This window comes from Austrofundulus limnaeus, unplaced genomic scaffold (assembly GCF_001266775.1).
Source record: "Austrofundulus limnaeus strain Quisiro unplaced genomic scaffold, Austrofundulus_limnaeus-1.0 Scaffold910, whole genome shotgun sequence".
NCBI lineage: Eukaryota > Metazoa > Chordata > Actinopteri > Cyprinodontiformes > Rivulidae > Austrofundulus > Austrofundulus limnaeus.
This window is the reverse complement of record NW_013953312.1, coordinates 6,500-24,102: the sequence shown is the minus strand read 5'-3', so window position 1 is coordinate 24,102 and position 17,603 is coordinate 6,500. Positions and strand designations below refer to the sequence as shown.

General features: G+C 44.7%; 1 protein-coding gene across 3 annotated transcripts in view; it reads left to right on the top strand.

The window, feature by feature from the left end:
• Positions 1-13,829, top strand: part of shank1 (SH3 and multiple ankyrin repeat domains 1) — a 97,282-nt gene extending 83,453 nt beyond the window's left edge. For all 3 annotated transcript variants that reach the window (XM_014029469.1, XM_014029468.1, XM_014029467.1), the window contains 5 exons: positions 146-266; positions 2,250-5,667; positions 7,765-7,776; positions 8,763-9,653; positions 11,544-13,829. In XM_014029469.1, coding sequence (XP_013884923.1) covers positions 146-266; positions 2,250-5,667; positions 7,765-7,776; positions 8,763-9,653; positions 11,544-11,631 — 4,530 coding nt within the window. In that variant the 3' untranslated portion in view covers positions 11,632-13,829. The remainder of the gene's footprint in view (positions 1-145; positions 267-2,249; positions 5,668-7,764; positions 7,777-8,762; positions 9,654-11,543) is intronic.
• The last annotated feature ends 3,774 nt before the right edge of the window (positions 13,830-17,603 follow it).

Sequence of the window (17,603 nt, the reverse complement as noted above, 5' to 3'; positions counted from 1 at the left end):
TTTATAAACTATGACATTTATAAATGCATGAATCATATGGTGAAAAACTGATTTGAAAAATAAATATTGGTTGTAATTTTTGACTGTGTAACTTTAAACATGGCACCCCGTATSGCCTCGCCTTTTAACCACACTGTACTTTCAGCCGAACTACGGCGATCAGTCTGGGATGAGCTTGATGTCCGGGTTGGGCCTCGGCTACGACCGTGGACAGTACACCTCAGGTCACGGCCCACAGCACGGTATGCTGCGGCAGAAATCCATCGGTGAGGTTGTCTGTGTTTTCCGTCTGCCCCCCGTCCGCCTGTCTGTCTGTCCTCTGGGTCAGTACAGGTCTGTCTGTCTGTGACCAAATGTCTGAATTTATCTGTATTGTTTGTTGTATAAATACCCTCTAACTACTTGATTTTATCTGGTTTGCTGCTTATTAAGAACAAGTAGTTCTATGTGGAGTTGCAATGAGCAGTCAGTATCTTACCTGCAGTAGACAGCTGTCAGAACAGTCTCAGTTTTGGGAGTCAAGCTAACAGTTGAGCTCAGAGTGAATTTCTTTTATTTAAATCAACTCGATATTTTCTTTGCAGTAAAGTTTGTGTTGCTACGCTAACTGCTGCACACATCTCCAGTTTGAAAATTAAAACTATCCCTTTCAGRTTTTGTTGAATATTAGCTACGTTTACTTTGATGAGCGACAAAATGTCTGTGTCTCAATTCATGGGCTGGATCCTCATGACCACCTAGACCACATCCTTCCCAGTCCGGGTACGCTGCTCAAAACTGCTGTGAAACGAGCCAGTGATCGGTTTAATATCAGATTTAAGATGTGTTGGGAAGTTTATTTACATGTCTTTTCACCAGAAGAACAACTTCACAATTAAAATGTTACATGTAATTAAAGAAAAAAATATTAATTTGTGTTTAGCTCCAGTATCAGTAATTGCAGCTTCATTTTATTTAACATCTTCTTGCAGCATGAATATCAACAGCGAAGTTGCTAAACTTACATTTAAAAATAAATTCTTCAGTCCATGATGAACTTCCAAACTACGCCGACTTGGTAAAAAAATAAAACCTCCACCGTTTTCGTGTCTCTAAGTTGTATTGAATCCTGGGATATCCTCGGCTGATGCATCCTTGATTTTAGAGATTTTGTAGGCCGCATCCCTCGACTGCATGAGGAGCCTTTGGATTTGGAGGGAACTCGGCGGGGCAGCGACGTATGCAGCAGAGTTGTAAAGTAACTAAGTACAAATACTTCTTTACTGTACTTAAGTAGAATTTTTGGGTATCTGTACTTTACTTGAGTAATTATTTTTCAGCCTACTTTTTACTTCTACTCCTTACATTTTTTAAAAAAGACAAGAAAGTTGTTACTTTTATTTCATTTTTGCTTGTTTTCATTGCAGCTTGTAAAAAATAAAAACTATCCATATAAACTGAGCCTCCTAGATAGAGTGAATTTAACTGTGGYTGAATGAGAAGTATAAATATATAAAACTCTGATAGTGTATTAGTTTGTACACAAACAAATCATGTCACACTCCAGCAGGACAGAATCATTCAAATAAAAGGACTGTACTTAAGAAGTATTTGTATTTCATGAATTATATTATTACATTTGGCCGCAGCCCTCAGATAGATTTTCATTTTGGGGAAAAGCTTTGTGCAGCCTTGATATATGTATATAAACTGAAACAGCTGGACTAGTGCATCCTAAATTTAACATCCATTCATTCTTTTAATACAACAGTCATTTCTGCAGTTTTTGGGGAGGTCACCTCCTAATAAATGTCCTTACAGAAAATCTAACTGTTCATTTTAAATCTATACTTTGACTTTTAATACTTAAGTACAAAAAATATCAGATACTTTAAGATTTTTACTCAAGCAATATTCMTAAAGGAGACTTTAACTTTTACCAAAGTAATTTTTTGGTAAGATATTTGTACTTTTTCTCAAGTATCACTTTGAGATACTTTATACAACACTGGTATGTGGCCTCATGAGGATGCAGCCCCTGAACTGAGACCCAGCGGTTGTACGCAGTTCTGTCACTGATTGTTTTCGTGGTTTTTAACAGACGAATATCCAGACAGATTTAGGAAACGAGGACAGACTTGCCAACAGGTTCCTGGGCAGGCAGGATTAGACAGACACTCTCAGATTTATTCACGCTAAAGCATTTATTTTTCTACTTTCCTTTTAATAGCTACTACATGTTCATTGTTTTCTTTGACGCTGTGCTGCAGGTGTTCCTGAGGAGGAGAAGCAGCTCCTTCACCCCCCAGTGATGAAGTTCGTACGCAGTCTGTCAGTGCCCGGCCCGGACGACATCCCGCCTCCTCCCACCACGGCTCCGCCAGACCCTCCGTTCTCCTCCGCTCCTCCGCTCGGCTGGAGAGTGAAGTCGTCCCAGCAGCCCTCCGTCTCCGTGTCCCAGTCCACCTCCACCTCCGTGCACTACCAGCCCTTCTCCCAGCAGGGGCACTACAGGGAGCGGGCGGGCGGTCCCGGTGTCGGAACATTGGACCACATGGCGTCTTACGTGCAGGCCGCTGCTCACACAGCGCAAAGCAGGACTGCTTCGCGGAAGGTTGCCTACACTGGGGAGTCTGTTGGAGCTGGGGCCGGGGTGGGGGCTAAAGCGGCAGGTCTTAGAAGAGGCTACAGCACAGCCGTACCCCCATCCAGCATCGCTACCGTAATGCCTCAGCAACAACAGCCCACCCAGAGTCAACCCCAGCGTGCAGACCGCAGTGCAGCTGGAGCAGGTGGTCCTAAAGGAGGCGCCAGGAGGGGTAAGGGCCCCCTGGTGAAACAATCAAAAGTAGAGGACCTGCGTCTAACCCAGGGCACACTGGGAAGCAAGGACTCTGTGGAGAAAAGCTCCATCCCCATCCCCACCATCATCGTCAAGGCCCCGTCGACCAGCAGCAGCGGCAGGAGCAGCCAGGGCAGCAGCGTGGAGGCCGACGTCCCCGCGCCGGGGGAGCCRGGCGAAACAAAAACGCCTCACGGCCCCCCGCCCTCCACTCCTGCTCCGCAGCCCCCTGCTCCTCCGTCCATCCCGGCGCCGCCACCGCCGTCCATGCCTTCCATGCGAGTCCAGGAGAATCTGGACTACACCAGCCAGTTCGGGGCCGCCATTGTCGGCGCCGCTCGCCGAGACAGGGAGCGGTTTCTGGAAGCCCGTCGGAAGAGTTCCTCYTTATTCATGTCGGCCGAGGAGGATTTGAGTTTAGGGAGGATGAGCGACGAGATGGGAGGGGTGACGAGGACTCAGGTGTCCCAGCAGCAGCTAAGCACACAGCCTGAGAGTTCGTCAACGCGATTGAGACCTTCGAAGTCCATTGATGAAGGCATGTTCTCTGCAGACACCTTCATCCAACACACTCGCAGTATGCCCCCGGCCTTCGGCCTGCCTGAGTACTCCTCATCTGCGCTGGACTATCAGCCCAAGTCTGTGCCTACCGACCTGTACACAGCGGCGGGCAGGCAGGCGGCGCCGCCTTCCAACACCACCTTCATTCATCCTCTGACAGGAAAGGCGCTCGACCCCACGTCGCCGCTCGGCCTCGCCTTGGCTGCCAGAGAGCGTGCTCTGAGGGACGACACCCGGCTGAGGAGGGGACCGGAGCACCACTTCACCCGCCAGATGTCGAGCATGGTGTTCCCTTCCTCCACTGTCGCCGCTCAGCCCATTTCATCCACTGCGCAGTCCTCCAGCTCCTACCTGGTCACCTCTTCTTCTCTGGCAGCCACCACGCCCACCGTCGGTCGCCCGCCCTCGCCCAGAATCCTCAGAGGAGTCGGGAGTACGTGGAGCGAGGAAGGCAGTGGAGGGGAAAGGGAGCGGGAAGGAGGAGGGGCTCGCGAGGGTCTCAGAGTTCGCTTCTCCGAGGACAAAACGGTCCACACGCACCACTACCAGTCACAGCCATACCAGCCGACCTACAGGGAGCGGGAGAGGTCGAGGGAGCGGGACAARGAGCAGGAGGGGTACATCCGGAGAGCGGAGCAGGGAGCAGCTGACGCTCAGCCTCAGCAGCCTCGACGACCCACCTTCCTCAGGATGGAAAGTCAAGCCGAAGCTTACATCCTGTCTCTTACACCCCCCTCCCCTCCACCCACCAGTACTCAGCAGGCGGCGAACACTACTGGAAGTTCCGGGTCGGGTTTGATGGTTCTTCCTCCCCCGGCCCCCTCGGTCGACGCAGATGATGAATTCGTCTACGCGGACCCCCTCCCTCCGCCGTTGGARTTTGCCAACAGCTTCGACCGAGGAATATCGGGGTACACGCAACACAGGAGGCTCTCCAACAGCCTGGCCTCTCGCCAACAGCAAGTCCCGGCCCCTCCACCTCCGCCGCCBCCTCCGCCGCCGCCTCCCCCGCCCCCGCAGAAAGAACAGTTCATAGGTGGGTTTTCTGCTCACACACCACTGCCCTCACCTCAGGCAGGGGACTCCACCGCCTCTAGTCTCACGTCTTACGACAGCGAGGTGGCCAATCTCACTCAGTCTGTTCCATCSCCGTCGCAGACCTCCCCAAACCCTCCACCTCCTTCCTCACCCTCTACCCTGCAGCCGGCCATGGGCCCTCCTCCTCCCCCTGCAGTCTCACCCCCACCTCCTCCCGGATCCTATCACCGACCCTTTTCTGTGTCTCATCACCTCTACAACAGCACCCACGTGTCCGGACGATCTTCTCCCACGCCTCCTTCGCACGCGGTGGCGCCTCCTCCCGCTTACCGCGGCCCCCCAGTTTCCTCCTCCACCGCCGCCGCCTCTCTGTCACACAGAATCACTGCCTCCCACGCAACGACCGCTAGCTGTGCTTCGACGACCACCACTTCTGCCACCGCAACAAGCACCTCCACCCAGCTCTATCAGGAGCGAACGCACGCCACTCACACGGCATCCTCCACTGCCATCTCAGGCAGGACGGGGGAGCACCACCGCCCTCCCCCTGCCGCCAAGAAAGGAGAGTCCCAGGAGACCGTGGTGGACTCTGGAATTGAAGAACTGGACAGCCGCAGCAGCAGTGACCATCATCTAGACAGCATTCTGGCTCTAACTGGAGCCGGTACCCGGGCAGACAGGCTGGACCGCGGTGAAAGAGTGGGAGCCGGAGGCCGAATGGGAGGGGGTTCAGGGGAAACGGAGAGAGGGGATTTTCTTGAGTCCTACATGAGCTACCTGGACGGACAAACGTTCGAGATGCAGAACGCGACTGCGGTGACTTCCACCTACCCCAAAACCAGCAGGTACAGAGAGGGAAGTCGCGCTGGAGATCTCCACCGACAGACCAGCACCGCTCCTGCGTCCTACCACTCCCACAGGCAGAGAGACGAGGCCGAAGATGACGAGACAGAAGAGGGAATGGACGAAAGTGGGCAGGACGGGTACGGCGTAAGGGACATGGGGAATTTGGGGCGTCCCACGTCACCGTATTTTGATAGGCCGCGCACGCCTGAAATGAGACCACTGTGGGGAGACGGACAGATGAGCGGCGACGAGAGCGGCCATTCGGGGTCTCTGTTGGAGGGGAAGAAGATCTACCCTCCTGCGTCCAGCATGAAGCCCAGCATCATCAATGAGCTGAGCAGCAAACTGCAACAACGGAGCAAAGACAGCTGGAGCAGCCAGAGACCTCTGAGCAGACACAGGTAAACACAGGAGAAATTAAGTTTTCTGCAAAAACACGTCTGTGAGTGCTGAGTGAAAAACGCTTACACTGAGTTCAAGCTAAAGGTTGGACACACTAGCCAAAGGCTAAAACACTAGCAAAAAGCTATGTTGTGGAAATTATTTAACAAGAAACAGCAACACATGATATGAAAAATAAAATCACTTTGTAAAAATATGAGCTAAAACTGAATGAATAAATAAATAAATAAATAAATAAATAAATAAATAAATAAATAAATAAATGTTATCTAAAGGCAGCAAAGCACTAGCTAAATGCAGCAACAGGAATTTAAAAGTAGCTAAAAACAAAAAAAGTAGCAGACTCTTAGTTCAAAATAGTACAAATGTTGGCAAAAAGTTAAAAAAAAATACTTAAGCTTAAAGTAGCAAAAGTCTAGCTAAAATCTACAAGTAGCCTAAGTGAAAGTTGAAATAGTAAAAGAATAGCTAAAAGTAGCATATAGATAGCTAAACAAAAAGTAGCAGAATGGTAGGTAAAATACTAAAAGAGCCAAGTTACAAAAGTAAAATAGTAAAAGGCCAGCTAAAAACTACATGTAGCAAAATGCTAGCTAAAACTACAACCAATTATAGCTAAAATTACCAAGAGCCTAACTAAAACTCAAAATAATAAAAGGTTTGCTAAAAGTAGCAGAATTATACCTTAAAGCTAAATGTAACTAAAGCCTAGCTAAAAATATTGGCTGAGTCCGAAACGGCAGGACGGGTCCTCCGGAGGACCCAGACTCCCCGGTCTCGGCGGGCCGGGTCCTTGGTAGACCGGGAAGACCGGAAAAAAAGAGGCTGTGRATTTGGACGGTCTAGCCTCCCCTCCTTACCCCGGCGTACGTCTTGTCACCTAGCAACTGTGACGACGCTAAACAAGCAAACTTAAATCAAAACTAGAAAATTATCAATACATTAGCATTATTAATATCACAAAACTATAAAATTAACTTAAAAGTATCATTTGAAGAACTAATTGACCCGCTGTAGGTTCATGTTTATTTCGCGTTTTTTATGACGAAAAAATAATATTTAAAAACATGTCCATACAAATGATAAAAGTATTAGAATTACAACCGCTAATTTTTTTAAATTTTTAAATCACCATACTTTTATTTAAAATGTATTCTTTTCTCTCGCTTCGTCCACCATTACTAGCATAAAAAAATCTCCGATCGGGCCGCAATGCATTATGGGATATGCTGGGCCGGGAAGGATCCATCAGACCTGTCTTTCGATTCGGGGAAAAAGAAGGACGTATTTGTCGGACGCATCGGGGGAGTCTTCGGTTTTGGACGGCCTTCGTCGCGGCGCTGTGACGTATGCGGCCGACAAATTCGACCTTCGGAGGACCCGTCCTGCCGTTTTGGACACAGCATTTAGTAGCAACAAGCTAGCTAAAAGTAGCAGAATGATAGCTTAAAGCTAAAAGTAACCAAAGCTTATTTAAAACTAGTAGCAGCAGACTATCTAAAAGTAGAATGACAGCTTAAAGCTAAAAGTAACTAAAGCCTAGTTAAAACTAATAGTAGCAACAGGCTAGCTAAAAGTAGCAGAATGATAGATTAAAGCCAAATGTAAGTAAAGCCTAGCTAAAAAATATATAGTAGCAACAAGCTAGCTGAAAGTAGCCTATAACAACTAAATCATCTGAAGCCGATTTTAAAGAGAACTAAAGAAATTTTAATGCATTCTTATGATGAAATATTTATAAAAATTGTTAAATATTTTAAAAAGTACAAGTTAATTTCTTCGATAAGCCGAATATTTTAAAACATGGATGCTAAAATAGCAAAATTTTCACAGAATTAGTTAATTTGAAAACCTGCTCAAACAGGAATGCTGAATCAGCAGTTTTAATATAAATCCGTTCTTCATATCGTCTTACTGTWGGCATCATCCTCGTATTGATGTTTTGGCTGTGAAAACATCAATGTGTTTTTGTAGTTTTGATTTTCGAGCCTTCTGAGAAAAACTGTGTATTCTCTGTCATAATTGGTTGTTCATGTTGTGTGGACGTTGTGTAAACTTGTTTTGTTTTTCTGGTTTTCTCCATGTGTTCCTCTCAGAAGCAGAAACAGGTAATTGAGCCCCTTTCACAATGTCTGGTTGTCCGCCTATGAAAAATCCTATTCCAAGCAAAAATATTATCATCCACCTCTGCCTTTTGGCAGAAGGATATTAATCACTAGCATTCAGCTGAAAGATGAAGTGACTGCATAAGTCATGGTTGTTTCACAGCTGCTGCAGGTGTTGACATCGAAGGAAACACAATACCTGTAATTACGCTGTGATTTTCAGAGGAGGCTGCAAGTTTGACAGTTTTTACCTTAACCATCAGCTAAGACAAACAGTTGCATCTTTCTGCAAAAATGTCTGACATTTCGGCGGGAATGTCTGCTTTTTGTTTATTTTTTTACACTTCGGTTATCGAAAAGGTGCAAGCTTAAAAAGCAAAAGGCTAAAATGTGCAAAAAGCTAAAGCAGCAACATTCAAAGTATCAAAAGGCCTAAAAGTAGCAAAATCCTAATTTTAAGCTAACAGTAAAAAGCTGGCTAGAAGCTACATTAACATGAAAAATAAAGGAAGATAAAAAGAGCAGATTTTAAACAGAATTATGCTTTTGAAATAATTGAAAAGATATTTATATAAGATATTTAAGTTTATATTTATTTATTTATTTATTTTTATTTACCGATATTTTAGTTTATGTGGTTAAATAACGGTAAATAATGAATAATCTGTACTTATTAAAAACTCAGTGCATTATAATAGGATCTTTGGATGCCACCCTGCAGTGTGTTACAGTAAACACTGTCAGTGTTAGTCACTGTGCTGTGAGTCATGGATGCACCAGCACAAACCTGTAAAACCCACAGACTGCTTATGTATTTTTGTTACAACTAATAATACTGTTTCTAATTACCAACAATTAACCATAAAGATTTAACTTAAATGTTCATTATCATGAAATGAATAAAAAAAGTAAAGAATAAAGGTAGAAGCAGGGATTTGTTTTGACCCTTTTAGGATTTTTGTTTCATTTTTGCGTCTTTCTGTTCACAGATTTTCAGAAGACTCCGCCTCCGCTCTGAGCCCGCCCTCAGCCCGCTCCCAGTCGCCGTCTCCGATCTCTCTATCGCAGCCGTCCTTATCGCCGTCCCCGACCCCGGCCTCCCAGTACCCTAACTGGGGGCGATCGCCCTCGCCTCAGCCTCCGGCCCCCTCCCAGCCTCCGCGGTCCCACTCCCCTCTGTCTCCGACGTCGTATTCCCCGTACCCCACGTCCCCCAAGCACAGACCTGTGTACCGGACCAAAGCTCTGGAGTTCCAGTTCATTCCCAGTCGGGAGTCCCGCAAAGCGGAGTCCAACATGCTCCAGCGCAGGCGAGCCCCCAGCCCCCTCATCTGCCAGTCGGAGAGACCCCAGATGGGCCCACCACGCCCATCGTCGCTTCCGCTTCTCCCCACTTCGCCTCTATACAGCGCCATCTACGACCTGCGCGGGTCAGTCACCCCACCTTCGCCCGGTAACCCCCTCGGGGATCCGTACTTCTCCCCCTCCCCTCCCCTGTTCGCCCCCTCTGGCGCCCCCCCACCTCCGAACTCCTCCCTGGTCGTCTCCCGATCGCTCTCTCCAACTCACTTTCTGTCCGGGACGTCCTCCCCGCCCCTGCACCCCATGCCACCCCCCACCTGTCTAAGTTACCCCCACTTGCCGCCCCCCTCCCCGACAAAGCCTTTCGCCTCCAAGCCGCTGCCCTACTGGACCAAGTACGACGTCGCGGACTGGCTGGCGTACCTGAACCTGGGGGAGCACAGAGAGCGTTTCCTGGACAATGAGATTGACGGAACCCACCTGCCCTCTCTGACCAAGGAGGATTATTTGGATTTGGGCGTGACGCGAGTCGGACACCGCATGAACATCGAACGGGCCCTGAGGACCGTATTGGACAGGTGAGATCAGGAAAAGGTAACACATTTTAAAGTTATTACACTCACTGGCCACTTTATTAGGTACACCTTGCTATTACCGGTTTGGACCTCCTTTTACCTTCAGAACTGTCTTAATCCTTGGTGGCATAGATTCAACAAGGTACTGGAAACATTCCAATGAGAGTTTGGTCCATATTGACATGATGGCATCACACAATTGCTGCAGATTTATTGGCTGCACATCCATGATGAGTATCTCCTGTTCCACCACATCCCAAAGATGCTCTATTGGATTGAGATCTGGTGACTGTGGAGCCATTCCARTACAGTGAACTCATTGTTGTGTTCAAGACACCAGTCTGAGATGATTCACACTTTATGACATGGAGCGTTATCCTGCTGGAAGTAGCCATTAGAAAATGGTACATTGTGGTCATAAAGGGATGGACATGGTCAGAAGATGGTACACTGTGGTCATAAAGGGATGGAGATGGTCAGAAGATGGTACACTGGGTCATAAAGGGATGGACATGGTCAGAAGATGGTACACTGTGGTCATAAAGGGATGGACATGGTCAGAAGATGGTACACTGTGGTCATAAAGGGATGGACATGGTCAGCAACAGTACTCAGGTAGGCTGTGGTGTTTACACGATGCTCAGTTGGTACCAAGGGGCCCAAAGTGTGCCAGGAAAATATGCCCCACATCATTGCACCACCACCAGCCTGAACCGTTGATACAAGGCAGGATGGATCCATGCTTTCATGTTGTTGATGCCAAATTCTGACCCTACCATCCGAATGTCGCAGCAGAAACCGAGACTCATCAGACCAGGTGACGTTGTACCAATCTTCTATTGTCCAGTTTTGGTGAGTCTGTGTGAATTGTAGCCTCAGTTTCCTGTTCTTAGCTGACAGGAGTGACACCCGGTGTGGTCTTCTGCTGCTGTAGCCCATCCTCCTCAAGGTTTGACGTGTTGTGTGTTCAGAGATGTTCTTCTAAAGACCTCGGTTATAACCAGTGGTTATTTGAGTCACTGTTGCCTTTCTATCAGCTCAAACCAGTCTGTCCATTCTCCTCTGACCTCTGGCATCAACAAGACATTTGCACCTACAGGACTGCCGCTCACTGGATATTTTCTCTTTTTCRGACCRTTCTTTGTAAACCCTAGAGATAGTTGTGGGTGAAAATCCCAGTAGATCGGCAGCTTGTGAAATACTCAGACCAGCCTGTCTGGCACCAACAACCATGCCACGTTCAAAGTCACTTAAATCACCTTTCTTCTTTGCATATGACCAACCTGTTTGTCCATGTGGAGGCAGTGCTTAAGGCTGAGTTCACCTGAAACTCTTCAGACTCAATAAGTCTCTTGGAGGAGAGACGAAACATTTCACTAAAGAAGAACCATCCAGAGGACCTACTTATTTATTTATTTTTTTTTGATTTTCACCTTTTTTCCTCGTTCTGATGCTCAGTTTGAACTGCAGCAGATCATCTTGGTCATGTCTACATGTCTAAATGCATTGAGTTGCTGCCGTGTGATTGGTTGAGTTGACTTTAGCGTTAATGAGCAGTAGGACAGGTCAGGTGTACCCAATAAAGTGGCCAGTGAGTGTAGATTTTTCACTGATAAACAGCGCCCTCTGCCTGCAGAATGTTGAAACGACATCCAGTGGTTTTCACCAAAATTCAAATACAGAAAATATGAAGTCTACCCAATTAAATAAAAAACACATCTAGACATAAACCACCATAATACAAATAAATAGGGAGCAATTCCTTTTTTGGTCATGTTTGTCTTGTTTAAACAATTTAAGTTCTTAGAAAATACCTCAAAAAGCTTTGACAGTAAAGTACATTTTTTTAGTTATACCTCAAATATGCCTCGTGTTTTTATTGTTTCTGTCCAGGCTGTCCAGCAGCCCGTTTCCCATCTCTGTCCTCTCGCCTCGAGACGGACAGACGGACAGGAGGAGGGACGACGGCAGCCGAAGCTGAGGATCAAATGCAAACTCAAAAAAAAGGGGGTGGGGGGTGGGGGGGGCAACAGATTTCACACAGGAAGCAGCAGACAGAGGGAGACGGTTTACGAAGACGCCGCCTGGATCTCCACACAAACACTCCGTACATGCATGCACCAACACAAACAGGAAGTAAAACTACAACAGCCCTTCATGACTCCACGGCTGCAGCGGCGATTAGAAAACTCACGTAGRTCAGATCAGAGTAAACGTAGACGCTAGTTTTAAAACCGTATCATATTTTTGTGCGTGCGTGCGCAGGAGCGAGGCTTCATCTGCGTTTAAACCGTAGATCCCGACAGGCTTCGCGTCTCTTCGAGTCGACGAGGGGAGCAGGCGTCCGGCGTCCTCGCTACGTTTGGCTTCAATCGGTCGTTTTTTCTTTTTTAACCTCATCGAGGTAAACGAGGGCGGAGCCTCGGGATCGGGTGTGTTTCTAGTTATCATCTTAAAGGACGAAAAAAAAGACTGACTTGTCACTGTATCACAAATCTGTAGCAAAAACAAGTGCCCAGACCTCCAGCGTTGTAACGAGTTTTTGAATAAAACCGATATGCACACAGACACAGGCGCCCGGCTCCATCCTACCCATGCCTGCATGAAAACATGTAGATAAACACAAGCACCCCGGTGTTTGTGTCCCAGTTTATATATATAAATATATATCCACACACGGTCCACGTCCGGATCCAAGACATATCTGAACACAAAGAGGACACAGACTGTGCTTTCAACTGTTACACAGGATTTTCTGACGACGCGAGGAGAAAACATCTTCCAAAGGATTTTATTTACAGAGGACTCCTCCTCGCTCGGACTCTGGTACGAGGGAGACCGGAAAGGACAGGAGAGGGGAGGGCAAGAGGAAAAACTGCCATTTTCTTGTTCTTTCCCACCCAATCCCCCCTGCTCCTTCCAGGAGTGGCCTTTCTAACCCCCCACCCCACCCAAACCACGAAACCCAGGAGGAAGAGGGGGATCCAAGAGAAACGCTTCTACGGAATTTTAATACTGATMGTTCTTACAGTTTTTAAACTTCAAACGGGAACACTGGAATTATTGATAAGAGATTTATTGTTACTGTTTATTGATCATCGTCCTTACTGTTATTACAGAAAAGTCCCGGTTTTCTGAAGAGAACGGCCACGGTTACAGACCCACTAACATCGTTTCTACGTTTCCTTTATCCAGAGAAGCTTTAATCATCATTAAAAGTCTTTACTTCAGTTAAGTTCAAAAAGTGCATCATAAACCCATTATTTAGTCATGAGTGTTTAAACTAAGGCATAAAAAGGTAACTAAACTATTTCAATTGAAAAGCCTCAAAAAGAGAAAAGCTTTTATTTTGAAAACCCATCTGCTACATTTCCTTCATCGGCTCTCTTCACAAGCTGTCTTACTTGGCTGAGATGAAATATAAGGGCTCTCTTCACCTCTCCTGCTGCTTTTTACGTACAAGAAAAGGTTTTATCAGACACATCCGGAGGTTTCTCTGCTGTCCGTTACTGTTTGTTGCTTTAAACAGTTTTCGTCCATCATGTTTTTGTGAATTAGTTCCTGCTTGGAGCTGATGGTCAGGAAGAGGTCGGCGAGGGAAATAAATGGCAATAAGGACGATGAAAATAATCCAAACATGGTTTAAGATGTAAAAAAAAAAAAAGTCTCAAAAGTTCTAAAGAATCTCTGTCTTCCAAATGTTTATCATAAAAAAAGATTATTTAACTGTTCTGCTTTCTATACAGTCGGACCCGTTCTCTGTTGGTTTAATCTCATCTTCCAGGGAACCAGCAGATTATTCAGAGGCCCGATAATCAGAACTGTTTACATTTCCCTTCAGTGACTTTAAACTTTAAGTTTTATTTTGTTTGATTTGAAGGTAAACAGTGCCCAACAGGAACTCTGGATATTTAAGTTATTGGTGAAACATTTTTTTTTAATTCTCAGCAGAAAAAGTGACTTCATGAGGGAATTGGTTTGACTCTATAGAAAGCATTTTTCCTTTAAAGAGATCTTTTTAAAAAAGAGATGAACAGAAGAAAGGTAACTTACAGAACATGTATGTATATGTTGTTACGCATATACACACATTCAGATAAAATATATATGAATTTCAAATGTTTTAAGAGATAATAAATTGTTAGAGTTATAATAAAGATACGGAAACAAAGTTTTAAATATGTTTGTTAGGTTTTTTTTTTATTATCTTCATCTAATTATTTAAGAGTTTGATCAAACTTCTGGTCTGAAACATTTCTGCTGCATTTATGTTTTATAATGTTGGTTCTGTTTGAATTAAATCCAAATAAATTTATCACCATTTTACAGAAGAGCTTTGCATTCACCAAAACAAACAAACAAACAAAACAAAATTAGACTTCTGAGCTCATAAAAACAAATATCTCAGTTAGACGTCTCGATTACGAGATCCTGATCTCATAATTACAAGATCTCGTTATTACGTTATAATTACGTAATTATGAGATCAAGATCTTGTAATTGAGATGTCTCAAAACTATGAGATATTTTTTTATGAGGTCATAAAATAATTACAGAGGAGAACCCCTCACTCGGACTCTGGTAACACTGTAACAGTTGAAAACACAGTCTGTCAATAATATCTCATAATTATGAGACCTTTTCTCATAATTTTGGGTTATCTCGTAATTGTGAGATTTTTTTCGTAATTATGACATCTTTTCTTGTAATTATGAGATCAGGATCTAGTAACTGATATATCTCATAATTATCAGATTTTATCCTAATTTTGAGATATTTTCTCATAATTATGAGATTTTTTCGTAATTATGATCTTATCTCGTAATTATGAGATATTATCTCGTAAATATGAGATCTTTTCTCGCAATTTTGATCTTTCCTTGTAATTATGAGATCTTTTTTTTCACAATTCTGACCTTGTAATTATGAGATCAGGATCTAGTAACTGAGATATCTCATAATTATGAGATATCTTCTCATAATTTTGGGATATTTTCTCGTAATTATGAGGTCTTTTTTTGTAATTATGGTCTTATCTCGTAATTATGAGATCTCATAAATATGAGATATTTTCTCACAATTTTGATCTTTCCTTCCTTGTAATTATGAGATCTTTTTTTTTTGTAATTATGACCTTATCTTGTAATTATGAGATCAGGATCTCGTTATTWAGAGATATCTCGGAATTATAAAATCTTTTCTCATAATTTTGTGATCTTTTCTCATAATTATGACCTTATCTGGTAATTGAGATATCTCGTAATTAGGACAATTACTTGTAGTTACTATGACCTTATCTCTTAATTATGAGATATCTCCTGAGATCAGGATCTCGTAATTGAAATCTTTTCTTGTAATTATGAGATCAGGAGTTTGTGTGTGAATGCAATGCTCCTCTGCACCATTTTATTTGCCAAATAAGTATTTAAAAATTTACCTTACATTAAGATTTAAGTGAATTAGTTTGCTGGCTGCAGTTATTAACTTATTTTCATCATAAAATTACTGATGGTTACTTTGAAACGGCAAAGGTTTTCATAAAAGAAATAAAAAACAAAAATTGGTGAAATGCAAACTTGATTAAGAACAATTAGATAAAAACAGGAAATAAATGTGAGCCACACCTCGGAGCAGGAGCTGCACTAACTGCCGTGACTCATATAAACCTTTATTTAACCAGGTTTGTCTCACTGAGATCCTGGCAGCATACACGACACTCAGTTACAACAAACTAACTTACAATAAAACAAATGATTAAATAAACAATTGCACTTGTGCTACTGAACATAATGGGATCTATCATGTTCTTAAATACATTCAGATATCAGTGTTTTAAGTTTAAGCTCTGATTACAAACTAATCTTAGAGGTGGTTCTGACACGAGGAAATTTAACAAGTCTTGAGACTGGAGGCTGCAGGTCCTGTTTAAACATAAAGTGCTTTCAACTTAATGTGGTCCACAATTAGTCATAACAGTAGATTTTATATTTTAACTGTAAAATAAAGACTAAAAATACTGTAGGCTGTTCAGTTTTGTCTATTTTTTTAAAATATATATGATAAACATGTTTATTAAATAAAGTTTAATGTTACAACTTTTAATAAAAACACACGTGGACAAAATGGTTGGCACCCCATGTTGGGTGTGGTCCACAGCATGTCAGTATCTGTAGCCGTATATACAGGTGGTCCACTGATTATAAGACTGTGGACACCTGTGATGATAATTAGTGGACACAAAAGATTTAACATGTCCCTTTGGTCACGTTATTTTCAGAGGTACCATCATTTCTGTCCAGGCCTGTTTCAGGAGTTTTATTCTGTTGAAGCCTGGCTGAAAACATGGCTGATTTTCATTTTCATAGACATTATTATATTTGTCAGACTGAAATCATTTCGGTGACCATTCCTAACCCACAGGGTTCAATAAGACGTTGGTCCACCCTGTGCAGCCAGAACAGCTTCAACTCTGCTGGGAAGTCTGTCCACAAGGTTTCTGAGTGTATTTAAGGGGATTTTTGCCCACTCTTCCAGAAGCACAGCTGTGAGGTCACATAAAGATGGTGGACCAGAAGGTCTSGCTCTCAGTCTCTGCTCTAACTCATCCCAAAGGTGTTCTGTTGGGCTGAGGTCAGGACTCTGTGCAGGCCAGTCCAGTTCCTCCACACCGGACTCTGACATCCAGGTCTTTRTGGACCTTGCTCTGTGCACTGGTGCGCAGTTGTGCTGGAAGAGGAAGGGTCCGGCTCCAAACTGTTCCCACAGAGTTGGGAGCACGGAGTTGTCCAGGATGTGTCGGTACGCTGCAGCAGTCAGAGGTCCCTCCACTGGAACTAAAGGTCCAAGTCCAGATCCTGAGAAACAGCCCCACACCACGACCCCCCCTCCGCTCGGCACCATGCAGTCAGAGGGCCGTTCTCCAGGCAGCCGCCCAACAAAGTCCTGTCCATCAGCCTGCCAGACGGAGAAGCGTGATTGGTCGCTCCAGAGAACGCGCCTCCACTGCTCTGGAGTCCAGTGGCGGTGAGCTTCACACCACTGCATCCGCCGCTCTGCGCTGGACCTGACGCACGGCCCGGCTGCTGCAGCTGGGCCGTGGAAGCCCATCTCATCGAGCTCCCTGCGCACGGTTCGTGAGCTGATCTGAAGACCGCAGGAAGTCTGGAGGCCTGCAGTGATGGACTCCGCAGACAGCTGGCAGCCCGTTCGCACGATGCCCTTCAGGATCCGCTGGCCCTGCGCCGTCAGTTTGCGTGGCCTGCCGCTTCGYGGCCGAGTCGCCGTCGTTCCCAAGCTCCTCCACTTCCTGATGATGGCGCTGACGGTCGACTGTGGGATGTGCAGGAGCGAGGAGATCTCACGGCTGGATTTCTTGGCCAGGTGGCATCCGATCACAGTCCCACGCTGGAACTCACTGAGCTCCTGGGAGCGACCCATTCTGTCTGCACGCCTAGATGGCCGTGGAGAGACTGGGAGCGCTGATTGTGACCATTTAAACTGGTGAGCAGAAACTTTTCTTACTGCAGATGTTACAACCTGTGAGTTAAAAACAAATTAAAACAGATTTATGACTGTTTAATATTGTTTTTGTTTGGTGAAATGACAGAAGAACCAACCTTTCTATCACAGCTTCATTTAGTTTCCACTTCAACATCAAACTGAATAAAAATAAATAWAAGAAAGTTACTTTAAAGTTCATCACCTTCAGCAAACATTACTTTTTTATTGCTTCTCTTCAGAAACTTTAGCTTGTCAGGGCTAAAGATGCACATGTCCTCAGATGGACTCAGAGCCCAGTGCCAGTCATCAGCAGAGATTTATTACATCTACGTAAATATTTAGGTTAAAGTGATTTTATTAAATATTTAGATATAACATAGAAAAAAAACACAGATCAGTTTTAAATCACTTTAGCTTGTCAGGGCTAAAGATGCACATGTCTTCAGATGGACT